The sequence below is a fragment of the Chiroxiphia lanceolata genome, chromosome 2 (genome assembly GCF_009829145.1).
Source record: "Chiroxiphia lanceolata isolate bChiLan1 chromosome 2, bChiLan1.pri, whole genome shotgun sequence".
NCBI classification, from domain to species: Eukaryota; Metazoa; Chordata; class Aves; order Passeriformes; family Pipridae; genus Chiroxiphia; species Chiroxiphia lanceolata.
Genome location: NC_045638.1, coordinates 82176977 through 82190468, shown reverse-complemented (window position 1 = coordinate 82190468; position 13492 = coordinate 82176977). Strand labels below are relative to the sequence as shown.

Sequence of the window (13492 nt, the reverse complement as noted above, 5' to 3'; positions counted from 1 at the left end):
GCCTCTGACAGACAATCATTTCAGATTAATTGCATCCCAGTTTGGGATTGTTTTAGTTTGTGGAGTTTTTTGTTTGGTTTTTTTTTTTTTTTGGGGGGGGAAGAGGAAGCAGTTGGTTGTTTTTCAGTTTTAAGCATACTGTAACACTTGCTGAAGTATGTAATTATATAACAAACAAAGCACATAGAGTAATTTTCCAACAATTTAAAGACATTATGACCTGCCATTCCCAGAAGTCTCTTTAGCTATTTTTTAAAATATATCGTAGGGAACAAAAATGGTTGACTAACATGCAGACTTTGCCAGTTTGAGATGTTTGACTGAGTAAGAGACAGAAAAAGAACCACTTTTGAAAACCCAATTTTCTGAGTGATAAATCTATATAATTGACATATTTCAGGAAACAATGAGGACTTGAAGTTCATTGTCAGAAGGTCATGAATCAAAAATAAAATTTGGAAATTTCTATCCTTTTCCTTATCACCCTCATCTCTATCAAGTCAGATCTATAGACAAGTCTGAAGCAGGAAAAATAATACATTTCTAGTAAATCACTTAGTCCTTTCTAACCCCAAAGGAAAAGAAGGATGCTGAATGTACTTCTATTTTTACACACTCATCACATAAAACTGAGCTGCTGAATCACTGTAATTACAATATAATCATATTATTAACTTAGTTCTATCCTACCATAGAACATATTATGTTACCAGTTATTATTACAGTATTGTCTCAATTTATTTGGAACTAAAGGCATTCTTGTAATTTGGGAAAGGGCTAAATGTCCAAGTAGCAGTCAGTATCCACCAAATTCCCCTGTGATGGGGATGTTGTGTTCTCAACTTTTGCCTTTTTTGACCAGACAAATTAACCCTCTTCATACCAATGTGGGCGATTAGTGTTTCAATAAAAACAACAAAATAACAACAGGAGTAAAATTGCCTGTATCCCATCATCTAGCATAGAACCAGTGATTTTGAAGAGTCAGTAAAAAGCACTTACCACACCGATTCCTTCAAAAGCAAATACTGCAGTCCCAAAAAACAGTGGGTATTTCTTCCAGCCGACCACTGGAGGCAGTTTTCGAGGATCTACTATATCCTGAAGAAAACAAAGCAAAACAGTGTAAAGTACATTAGTTCTCTCTAAAATTTTGATTGATGCATTATGTTATAGGAAACATAACTCAGTAAATGTTGACATTGCTATTTATAATCCCTGGTTTTCCTCCCAAACTTAGTCCTTTACGCACATTTATAGCCACCTTCTCACATAGACACTTGCAGATATATTTATTCTAGGTTTCTATTACTGTAATGAAAAAATTTCGCATTTAAAGTATCACACTGGTGTATATGAGGGAGCATCAATTAAAGCACATGCGAAAGTGCACATATAAAGATTAATCTTGTGCAAACTTCTGAATTTTCTGATCTGCTTTCATACTGCACAGATATTCTTCATAACCATGAGGGACACTAACAGAAAATATCTTTATTACAAGCTGAGTTCCTGCAGAGTAATTAATTACTATCTTCCCCAATTTTTTCTACATAACTTCTCCTGACTCCTCGTCAATATCTCTTATTGCCTTCCTCCCCATTTTCCACTTCCCACTCACCAAAATATATATTTTTATTATCTTAAATGCAGCAATATTATTCTTTCTTTCAAAAGCACTGTAAAAGTCTGTATTTAGAGCATATCACAGATTTTGAGGCACCTCCTTAAATTAAGATGTCTCAGTTAATTACATGATAATGCTGCCTTTCAGAAACTGTCAGTCAGTGTATATCTATCATAGACCAACTGCCACATGCAACAAACACAACTTGCCACACTGAAAAAAACAGAAAATAAACTGTTTATACTCACTCGAACAATATACTGGTAAATGATCACCAGGCTGACAGCCATGGACAGATTGGCAAGCAATGAAAGCAAGGACAGGCTCTTAAGGTCACGAATAAAGACCAGGAGGACCAGGAATGGCAGGAAACACAGCATGTATATTCGTAAATCAATATTCCTCTTCTCAGACGAACTGCTAGTGGCACTAACATTCATGGGAGCAATCTTAGTTTCCAAGAATCCTTCATGGACCTTTATTTAACAAAATAAAACACACACACACACACACACACACACACACACACAAAACCAACCAAACCACAAAAACAAAAACAAAGCAAAAAAACATGTTAGACAGTGGTAGTAGTAAGTATATAGTCACACTGCTGTTTTCCTACTGGGAAATTTGTTCCTCTGCTTCACATGGTGAATGACAGGAATTTTGAGATGCCTGTCCTTGTACTCTCGGTGCAGAGGGGAAGACAAGGCACTTCTAGCAAGCATTTCATCCTTAAGGTAAATGATGAAATTAGGACTTCAAAGCATCATTATCCCACCACAGACTAAAGTGGAAATCCACATACACAGTTTTGATCCGATTCCTTTCAGAAAGGTAGAGTTTGGTAAACTGAAAGCAAGCAAGACAGAACTGGGCCTTAATCTTAAGAGTGTGAATTTAAGAGTGTGAATCTTCCTAAGGAGAGTAAGGGGGTTAGATGACAAACTGCTATTGCACCAAGTTCAGTGCCTAACAACCTTGTGCCTTCACCATGCACATGACAGCAGCATACATACAAAATGTTAGAATATGAACACGCCCATCTTTCATTTATTTCAAATTATTTTTTTTCACTCTTTACTCTTTAATTTATGAACATTAACTCAGCTTTAAAAACCATGAGCTCTAGGAGAGCTGAGAGTTCTGTACTCATTATATTGATATAAATGAACAGTAGCACACAATGTGAAAGTGTATTAGGTTTTTTGGTACGTAGTTCACAGGCATGGTCCCAAGACTGATTAATTTAAGGGCAATTCTTTCAATATGGTTTGTTCTTTAAAATATCAGTTATTCTCTGTGACAGTGAAATAATAAGATCATAGATCCTGCTTCAAAAATCCAAACACATCAAGCTGTTAAATGAAAGGGGCAAGTACTATCATTAAAATGTTAAGTTTTTATTTAGCCACAACATTCCTAAGCAAACACTACAATTACCAGTACTTAATGACATTTTTTATAGGTCAGAGCAACTCAGGGCTATTAATTTTTTACTTTGAAGAAGAGGGTGAAATGAAGAAATAAGGACAGGTTGGTGAAATGGTAGGTAATCAAGGTAATGTGGGCACTATGAGACTATCATGAGGTATAAGGAGTTAGTTGCTAATGGAAAACCAATTGTATGTAAACCAAGTCATTCAACCTGGCAAGTTCACCAAAACTCAGACTTTACGAGTCTAGCAGAAAAAAGATTTTGCACAATTCATCTTATTTCCATTGTTTCAAACAATCCAAAAACTCAGGAAGACAGAATGAACTTAAGATCATTTTCTCTGTAACAAAAAGCATCATGCACTTTTTTTTCCCATTATGAAAAAGGGAAAGAAAAAGATACAACTCTGCAACCACATGTTTTCCAGACATCTCACTTTAAATGAAAACAGACACTGGACATTATGGAAACACTGACGGTTTCCACTTTGCAAGGATCTTAAGTGTCCCTTGCATGACATGTAACATCTGTTAGTTTTCATTAAGATAACATTTTTAGAAAGCTACAAAGAAGTGCTAATTACATTTAGAATTGAATTCACAGAGCTACAATACCTCTACTTTGCCAAGCAATAATTCAAACACTTAACCAAATTACTTCCCTAATGCCACATAAGTTCTCTGTAGAAGTTTACAGCATTCCCACCGTACTTAAAACAAAGTACAGATCAAGCACTTTAAGCCTTTCACTTTAACAAGTCTCCTGTGTTTACTAGTTTGCATGCATTTGCAGATAGCCAGAGCTGCTCTGCGCACAAGGACAAGTAAAAGAGTTTTCTAAGAATCACAGTGTGATTTGAGCACACAAACTCAATTGAAAACCTCTACAATAAATAGTTAACCCAGCATGCCTTCAATTTATACAAATACCTGATAAGTTATTAGAAAAAAATTAATAAAATATTTATTCCTTAAAAAAACCAAACCAAACCAAACAAAAAAACAACCAGGCAAGATACAGTTCAGGCTCTAAAATACATCTGTAAAATACCACAGTATAAACCAGCTTCTACTCAAATAATTTCAATCATTCAAACACTTCAATTTTTTTCTTAAGACAGAGGCATTCCCTTAGTGTACACAAATCCTAATAAAAAGTGCCTGAAGTCAGAAATTTTATCTTTTTTTCTATTAGCATCACCAAATTCCAATTAGATATTCAACTGGAGTTTACTGGCTAATACAGTTGGAAAATGCAAGTTACAATATAAAATTCTATTCAAGTTTCACTCTACTGTGATCAGCTACCTTGATGAAGGGGGTGATCACATCTCCATGTTGTGCTAGGTAAGTGTGGTCATACAAAATACCCGTAACAATTATCTGCCTTTTACTTTCACAAAAATACTGAGGAAAGCACAGAGAAAGAACATACTACAGCTGCACATAAACTCTCCACAACCTTCATCAGATGACTGAATGTTGATGCAGAAAGGGCAATAAAACTGCCTCCCTGACCCCAGCTTACCAAGTCCCCCTTGCACCCCTAAGATATGAGATGTATTCCTGCAACAAATCACAACACTGTACTCTGCTTTACAATATGGCAAGCATGGTACCCCTTCTCCTGCACTGTTCCCTGGCACAGCATTCACTGGAGGAAGGAAATGGGGTCAAATGGATTCTCAAGAATGTCATGACTTGCAGGAGTCTGCTGCAGATCCTGTTCCTTGCAATACAGTTTAAAGTAAGAAGTCAGGGCATCAAAGACATCCTAGCTGTGAGGGGAAAAAAAAAAAAGAAAAATGAAATTCTGAACCTGAGCAGCACAGATTAATATTTTGCATAAACCAGATTTGCAATTACAGTTGTCTTTAGTCCAAGCTATGAAAAGCATGTGCTTCTTATGTGTTTTTAACACAAAAGTTGCAATTCTAGGGGAATAAATGCCAGTTCCACAAAACACACGAAGTGTTCCTCTGCCCCTTCCTCTCTTCTACACCATCTCTCATTTGAGTCACTTTGCCTTGTCAAGTCTCCTACCAACTACACAAAACACCGTATTCTCAACAATCTTCTCCATTACCTCATTCAAAACCAGGGGTCTGGAGTCACTGAATCATAGAATAACTTAGGTCAGATAAGACCTCAGGAAGCCTATAGTCCAATAGCTTGCTCACAGTTCCGTGAGCTACGGCATCATACCAGATTGTTCGTCTACCCATTCTCCAGCTGGGTCTTGAAAACTTCTAAGGATAGATAGAGATTGCACAACCTGGACAACTGGTTCCAGTGCTTGACTGTACGGAAGTTTTTCTTTCCCTCAAAACAGAAATTCCTGTGCTGTTTTGTGAATGGTTTCTCTTGTCTTGTCATTTGACCTCAGTAAAGAACTTCATTCCATTTTCTAGACAACCTCTTTGCGGTCCTGGGGGGCGGCTCTTAGGTCCTCCAAAAGCCAGTTCTTCTCTGACCTGAACAAGCCCAATTTCCCCAGCCCTCACAAGACAAATGCTTCAGCCCCAGTAATTTCAGCAGGCTCCCTTGAACTCACTTCAGTTTGTCAATGACTTCCCAGTACTAGGAATATCCAAAACTTGATAGAGTATTTTAGATACGGTCTAACAAATGTGAAGCAAAGGATGACAATCACTTCCCTTTATCTACCAGCAATTCTTCTTTTCATACAACCCAGGATGCTGTTTGTTTGCTTTGCCGTCACGCCACACTGCTGGCTCATGACCATGAACACTGCTCTCCGAGTCTGACCACACAACCAGTGGTTTTTTTCCCCCAGCCAGTTGTCTGTCAGTCCACCCATTTATCCAGACCATAACAACCTTACTTAGATACAAATTTATTGTCAGAGACAGCATGAAAAACCTTGCTATAAATGTTTATAAAGTAGCATCTAGTGATTTCTCATCATGTACAAATTCAGACTTTTTTTCTTACAGAAGGCAATCAATTTGGTCAGTCCCTTGGTAAATCCATGCTGACAGGTTCCAGTCACTTTATTCTCCCTCATGTGCACAGAAACTCACACCAAGAAGACTCAGTTCCTGATTTTCAAAGGGATTGAAGAGGTTGATTGGCTTGTAATTCTCCAAATTATTCTTTTGGTTTTTAATGAAGATAAACTCAACATTTGCCTCTCCCTGGTTCTCAAGAACCTCTCCAGTCTGTAAGGTCTTTCAAAGACTTCAGGTTTCTCCCAGCACTCTCAGATACATCCCAGTTTCCCCCTTTTCTTTTTGTCTTCAGAGGACAGCAGTGACACTGCTTTAACCAGATTTTGACAGTATAAAGCAGGTAATTTCTTACTCTCTTCCCATCTTTGTTCTGTGTGGTCATAGCTGTCAATGTATAAATGTATTTTGTAACTCAAATGGAACAAACCCTTTTTATTTGTGATAGCCTTCACCCTAATGAGATCGGACCAATCCCTGAGGATTACTCTGCTGTAAGTCTTTAGAAATATATTTTAAAATGAAGAAAAGCAGAGCCCTTTCTGAAACAGCCCTGTTTACCAATGTCTATCCTATGGAGGATTATGGATTGGAATAGAAAAAAGAACACATGAAATGGTTAGTTAAGTTCCACTTACTCCCTAATAACTGCTGAAAGTGCACACACTTATCCCACACAGACTATTTTAGAGATCAGCTTGCCATCGGATGAAGAGGTTACTGTAACTGAAACACTGCTAAAACCAGCACTACTGGCTTGGGTAAGCAGGAGGTTCCTGAAATTTACTCTGCACTGGCTATTACTTGCATGCATCAAAATGTGAAGCCCATGACTTCAAAATTAATATTTCAATTTGTTTCCAAAAAAAAAGAAACTTTTTAAAGTTTCAACTGTTGACTGTCAAACTGTTTTAATTATGTCCATTATACACAGGTGAATTTTATGTATACACACACACATATATACTGTGTAACTCATATTACGGACACAGTTACACTGATATAAATGCACAGGAGGATAGTTTATTCCCTTCTGTGGACATATATACCTTTAAACCAACTTTATATCAATAGAGCAGCTTTAACAGTATCAGTCAGAGCAGTACCACTTACAGGTTTAGACACAGCCACAGGAAATACCCCTCAAAGGTGTATTTTGAGACATGAAAGAATAGTGATCTTGCACACAGCCTCAGAAGAGGCACACCAGATAAGACCCAGCAAGGATTAATCATGTGCAAGAGCTAAAAAAAATGGCAAGAGTTACTGACAGGTAGAAGAAAGCTGAGTAAGAAGGTAAACACAAAACTTACAGAATGTAAGGATCACTACTCTTCCTCTTAAGAGTGGAGCAACAGGCTGTGGGAGAGTTGACAATAGAGAGCAGCAAAAAAACCGTCTCATGAAGATGAGATTATACTAATTTGTTCAGGTGTGGACTGACATCACCATCACTTTGAAACTGTTTTCCTAGATTTTGCTTTTAAAAATTAATCAGATAACACTTAAAACTGTTCGAAAAGCAACAAAATACAAAGCAGCAGGAGGAATTTTTGGGTTTTAAACTTTCTCATATGCTCTTTAGCTCAGTGCAAGTTTACCGCTGATTGTGTTAGGATGGACTATGACTCACTTTCTATCTAACCTCATCTCCTAAATACTAGAATTATTATAACCTCAGATTCCTATTCTGGACAACAGTCTATCACTGCTCTCTGCTAGTGCATCACTGCACATGGCAGTCATGCTGAGCCAAGAACAGCAGACACTGGCTCTAACAGTCTCTGTCCTAAACAAAGCAACGTGATCTGAAGTGTCAAACATTTCTCTAAACTACATCAGGAAATACCATTATGGTTTTAGAAAGGAAGTACACGGCCACTGAAATCACTAGGCATAGTGATATCCACAGACAAAAGACTTCATCGGGAGTTACTTCAGTTATTCAAGCATTAACTTACATGCTGGTGTGATGTCTGAAACAGTTTTCTTCACCTGATGTCTCATTTACATAGTCTAATCACAGCATCCATCAACTTAAGCTGTATCCAGGAAGATCAAACACTTGCACAAATCTGGTTATCAGGTTCCTTTTCCGCTCAGAAAACAACTAACGCATAGTTAGTGTTTGCAAAAAACTCAGTTCAACCTATGAATACACTTCTTACAAGAACTATTTCAGAAGCAAGAAATAATTCCATTTCCTTAGTCTCTTCAACTGAGACCACTGTTTCCTGACCTGTATCTCAAAACCTGCTCTTTCTGTCATACAAATTATAATGCAGAGGTATTGGTAAAGGAGTGCCATTAGTAACATTTTTACCGTGTTCTTCCTTTATCTCAGTTCTCGCCTTCTCGCCATCCCCTTTCCATCTGTTCACCTTTCCCATTCTCTCACTACTCCAAATCATTACAGATTTAAGGCTGTACCAATTTGTGTTCTTTGGTGCCCTCTACGGGACAGATTTCTGCAATCGAAGTTGCCAGGAAGAAACCCGACTTCTACCTCCCAGAAGAGCCAGAACAAGGCAATCTAAATTAAGTACACTTGAAACTGAAACTTCTGAATTGCTAATGACTTTAATCCATTCATAGTGTCCATGTTACAGGTCTCTGCAGCTACTGCTTCAGCAGCACCTGCTTTTCTGTAAGAGCTTTCAATTCTTCCTCAATAAAGCAGCAACAAGTTTCCTGAAAAAGGTTTCAAATTTTTTTTTCCAAACCTACAAAAGCCAAGGTCAACAAGTGTTTAGTCTCATCTTCTACTCAAGGTCACAACATATATGTGACAACTGGTTAATGAGATACATATTTGATAGGAAAGGCTTAATTTGAACTTACATTGCAAGGAATGCAATAAAAATGTCACTTTGGAAGGCCAGGAAAAGGACATCAGAGAGGATTTTTAGCTATTGAGACAGATTCTGACAGTAGAACTGTAGTTTAAAAGGTTTGATTTTTTTTCCTCCCAAGACACAAATTACAGAGTATCCAGCTTCCAAATACACAAATATACCCTATCTCGACAGAATCTTCATCCAGAGAACTTGGAACACTTTTTTAGACACAATATAAATACTCATCTCCAAGAGAATGAACAAAACCCATACTATCTTCTATGTACTAACTGCCCAAGGGGACACTCTTTTTCCTAATTAAAGGTAAGCTATGACAAAACACCTGTAGTCTAGCTTTTGAGTAGAATAAGAATCTCATCATCATGGCTAGGCTTTGCGAATGAAGAACTGGGAAGGGCTCTACCCACATTTGCTACAAGTGTGCTGGTGGCTAAAAAGGCCAATGTCCGATTGCACGTCCAATGTCCAATAGACATGTCCGATTGCAAAAGGCACAGCAGGAGGACTCCTCAGGTGGAATATTCTGCAAGACACGATTCTTTCTGTGTTGTCTTTTCTCCTCAAGAGTGATCCTGTGTGCGTTCTCAAAGGAAGCAGCAGCGTTATAGATGGTGTGTCTCCAGATCTCCCGATTGGAGGCCAGAGTAGACCAGTTATGGTGATCAATATGGTCGAGGCTGAGATGTTGTTTCAGGGAGTTCTTGTATCTTCTCTTCAGGGCTCCTCTCATGCGGCAGCCAGTGGCAAGTTCACCATAAAGCACGATCTTAGGGAGGTGGTGGTCCTTCATCCTTGAGACATGTCCTGCCCAGCACAGCTGTGTTCTCAGCAACATGGCCTCAATACTTGTGACTGCTGCTTGTTCTAGAACAGATGTATTGGTCACATAATCTGACCAGTGGATGTTTAGGATTGTATGGAGGCAGTGTTCTAAGAGTCGCAGGTGGTGGTGGTAAATGACCCATGATTCGGACCCATATAAGAGAGTAGACAGCACTATGGCTCTGTAAACACTGATCTTTGTACTTTTCTTCAAGTGTTTATTTCACCAAACTCTTTTATGAAGCTTTCCAAAGGCACTATATGCCTTTGCTAACCTGTTGTCTGTCTCTCTGTCAATCTTACCATCCGAGGAGATGAGGCTACCTAGGTAATTAAACTGCTGGACTGATTTGAACTTTGATTCGCCAATGGTGATAGGGGGACGATGGAAGATGTCCTGACGTGTAGGAGAACTTCTGTCTTCTTTAAGCTGACTTCCGGCCCAAAGAGCTCAGCAGCGTCTGCAAAGCAGGATGTTAAACGCTGCAGAGCTGCTTCTGTGTGGGTGACGAGGGTGTCATCATCAGCATAAAGCAGCTCCTGGACAAGATGATTTAAGTATGAGCCTTCCCATCCAGAACAAGTGGTGGATCAATCTAGTTGAAAAAACTCAATTATGCGCAGGGTGATCACAGAGGATTCTATGAGGCCTTGAAAACAGCATACGGGCCTACATACCAGGTCCAAAGCCCTCTACTCAGCACTGATGGTCAAACATTTCTGAGAAATAAAACCTCCATTCTGAATCGATGGTCTGAACACTTTCAGACTCTGTTCAGTACTGGCCGTGTAGTTCAAGACTCAGCAATTCAGTTCATCACACAACAACCGGTGAAGAATGAATTGGATACTTGCTCCTGCTTTAGGAGAAACTCTTAAGGCCATACAGCAGGTGAAAACTGGCAAGGCAGCTGGGGTTGATGGAATTCCACCTAAAGTCTGGAAGCATGGGGGGCCAAGCACTCCATGCTAAATTTCATGAGTTTGTGGTACGCTGTTGGGAACTAGGTGAACTATCATCAGACCTGCGTGACGCAGTCATCATCACTTTGTATAAGAAGAAAGGAGTTAAATCAGACTGCTCAAATTACCGTGGTATTACTCTGCTCTCCATTGCTGGCAGAATAAGAATCTACACGGATGATTAATGCTCAGTAACCTGCCATACCTTATTCCTCACACACTTCTCTAAATACAGGAGCATACAAAGAATCACAGAATCACAGAATTGTTTGGGTTGGATAAGATCGCCAAGATATCAAGTCCAACCTGTGACCGATCACACCTCGTCAACTAGACCACAGCACTAAGTGCCATGTCTGATCACTTCTTGAACACTCCAGGGATGGTAACCCCAACACCTCTGTGGGCAGTCCATTTCAATGCTTAACAATCCTTTCCATGAAAAAATTCTTCCTGTTGTCCAACCTGAACCTCCGTTGGTGAACCTTGAGGCTATGTCCACTCATTCCGTCATTAATTGCCTGTGAGAGAAAGAGAACCCCCACCTCACTACAACCTCATTTCAGGTAGTTGTACAGAATGATAAGATTCACCCTCAGCCTCCTTTTCTCCAGACTAAACACCTCCATCTCCCCTCAGTTGCTCCTCATCAGTCTTGTCCTCCAGACCCTTCACCAGCTCCATCACCCTTCCCTGGACAAGCTCCAGCACTTCAGTGTCTTTCCTGAAGTGAGAGGTCCAGTACTCAAGTACAAGGCCTCACCAGCGCTTGTACAGACACAGGCCCAGATTCATCCTCATTAGCTTTATGTCAAGTGACTAACCATAATCTCATAAGCAGGAAACACAGTAAAGCATATTGGTAGAGTCCAGGCATCTTAAAAAGCCCATGGAGGAGCAAGCATCACAAGCTCAAAGTGCCTGTGTTTGAGCATCCAACCTTCCTTCCTTCCATGGACCACCTGCTCAGACATACAAACTTCTGCCTGCAACTGCTGGGTGTGCAAAGGGGAACAACCAACACACACAAGGGACCCTGTCAACAGAATAATCTCCACCTATGAGAAAGAGCTTAGAAGGACTGGAAAACAAGAGATAAAACACATGAATGAAAGCAGAAGCAGCTGTCATGAAAGTGATAGGCATGGTTTTGTTTCCTTTTGTCAGTGATGGATGGTTGAGGTGAAGAAAAGGGATAGCTGGGTTTTATTGAAAGGTTTGGGATTGCTGGGGAAGTGCATAGGTATTTGTAGTTGTGGTGACTCATTTGCAATTTTTAGTTGATTTAACCAATTTCAGGGATAAAACTTGAAGTAAACTATGTGAACAATTGCAAAGCATTCACAGAAAAGCAACAACAGTTACTAGATTCTATCATGTCTCCCCTCTATTAGATAATAGATAGAAGGGAGACAGGATAATAATATTCAAAAATATAAACAGTATCCACAAATCGAAAAGAATAAATCACTTAGAGCTAGAACATGAAATAAAGGACTTGCAACATTGATAAGAAATTTTAAGCTTCTACAAAGAAGCAGCTGTCTAACAGATAAGAAAGCATTGGAACTGACTACTGAGGAGGCAGCGGAAATTTCAATGTCAGGCATTTTTAGGAACAAAAAATCAGGATTAGTTTAGATACAGTGGATTCTGTGAAGGGAAGTGACTAAACAGGAACAAAAGAAATATTCCAGTGACAGAAAAGGGTAAAATATGCCCAGGAAGTTGGGGGTAAAAAAAGGCTGTCAGCAGAAGGCCTAGAGGAAAAAAAAATTCAGGGACAACTGGCTCCTCATCCAGTTTCATCCTTATTTTCTATCATGTCCGCAATTAAGTTTTAAATTCAACAAACAAGTCAGAAGGCAATAAACACTTTCACAAGGTCTGAATTCCGTTCACTTGGACATTGCTCCTATTTACCAAAAGCTTTATAGGGACAGGAAATAAAAGTGAGGAAAAATTAATCTAAACCCATAACTGCTTCCATATGGCAACATTACTCACTTGTTTCACATTTTCTGCCAAGAACACAACATAAACACCACAAAATCCCAGCTGTGTTATCACTAAGAAAAAGTCCACAATACACCTGAGGAAGAAAAAACAAACATACATTATACTTAAGATCCAAATAATTAACCCATTGTTACCTAACATGCAATTACTGCTCCTTTTTACAGTAATCAAAATGCAACACTCAAATGCCACATTAATTTTGCAAGTACTGCAATACATGCTCCTCTTATGGCAAGACAGGGTGGGTTTTGTGTGTGTGGTTTTTAAGGTAACACTAAGTAGGCATCACAGTTTCTCAAAAAAAAAAAAAAGAAGGAACTCAACATATTTTAAAGTGGTATAAAATGAAATTCAAGGACTTAATGTGGTACAAATGTTAACAACAGACATACATATTTGATGCACCCTTTAGCCCCCAACACAGCAGTTTTCCACCAGGTCCAGAGATGAAATGTCTCATATGCAGTCTAAGACATAAAAGTTGCATCAACTCAAGATAATACTTTCACATCTTACCAGGCAGTTCTATGTCAATGTACCCAAATACACATTCAGATACTGTATATTACTGAAAAAACACTAAACTATGGTTCAGATTGTTTTTGAAAAAAAGTAATACACAATAGTGGCCTGAAGACATGCTGTAATGAAGCTCTGCTAGAGATAAGCATAGAGCAGAGATCTGCCCCAGAGAATGGATTTGCTGCAGTACAGCATCTCTGGAGATCCAATTGCCATTTGTGGTTTGTAACTCTTAGGTGCAATAGAGAATTGTCATTATATATCAGTACAAATCA

The 13492-nt window shown here is 38.9% G+C and overlaps 1 protein-coding gene across 1 annotated transcript in view; it reads right to left on the bottom strand.

The window, feature by feature from the left end:
- The window catches only part of SLC36A4 (solute carrier family 36 member 4), a 91819-nt gene that overhangs the window by 65682 nt on the left and 12645 nt on the right, over positions 1-13492 (bottom strand). Inside the window, exons 6-8 of the mRNA XM_032680348.1 lie at positions 12684-12768; positions 1876-2103; positions 1003-1101 (exon numbers count right to left, since the gene is read on the bottom strand). Coding sequence (XP_032536239.1) covers positions 1003-1101; positions 1876-2103; positions 12684-12768 — 412 coding nt within the window. The remainder of the gene's footprint in view (positions 1-1002; positions 1102-1875; positions 2104-12683; positions 12769-13492) is intronic.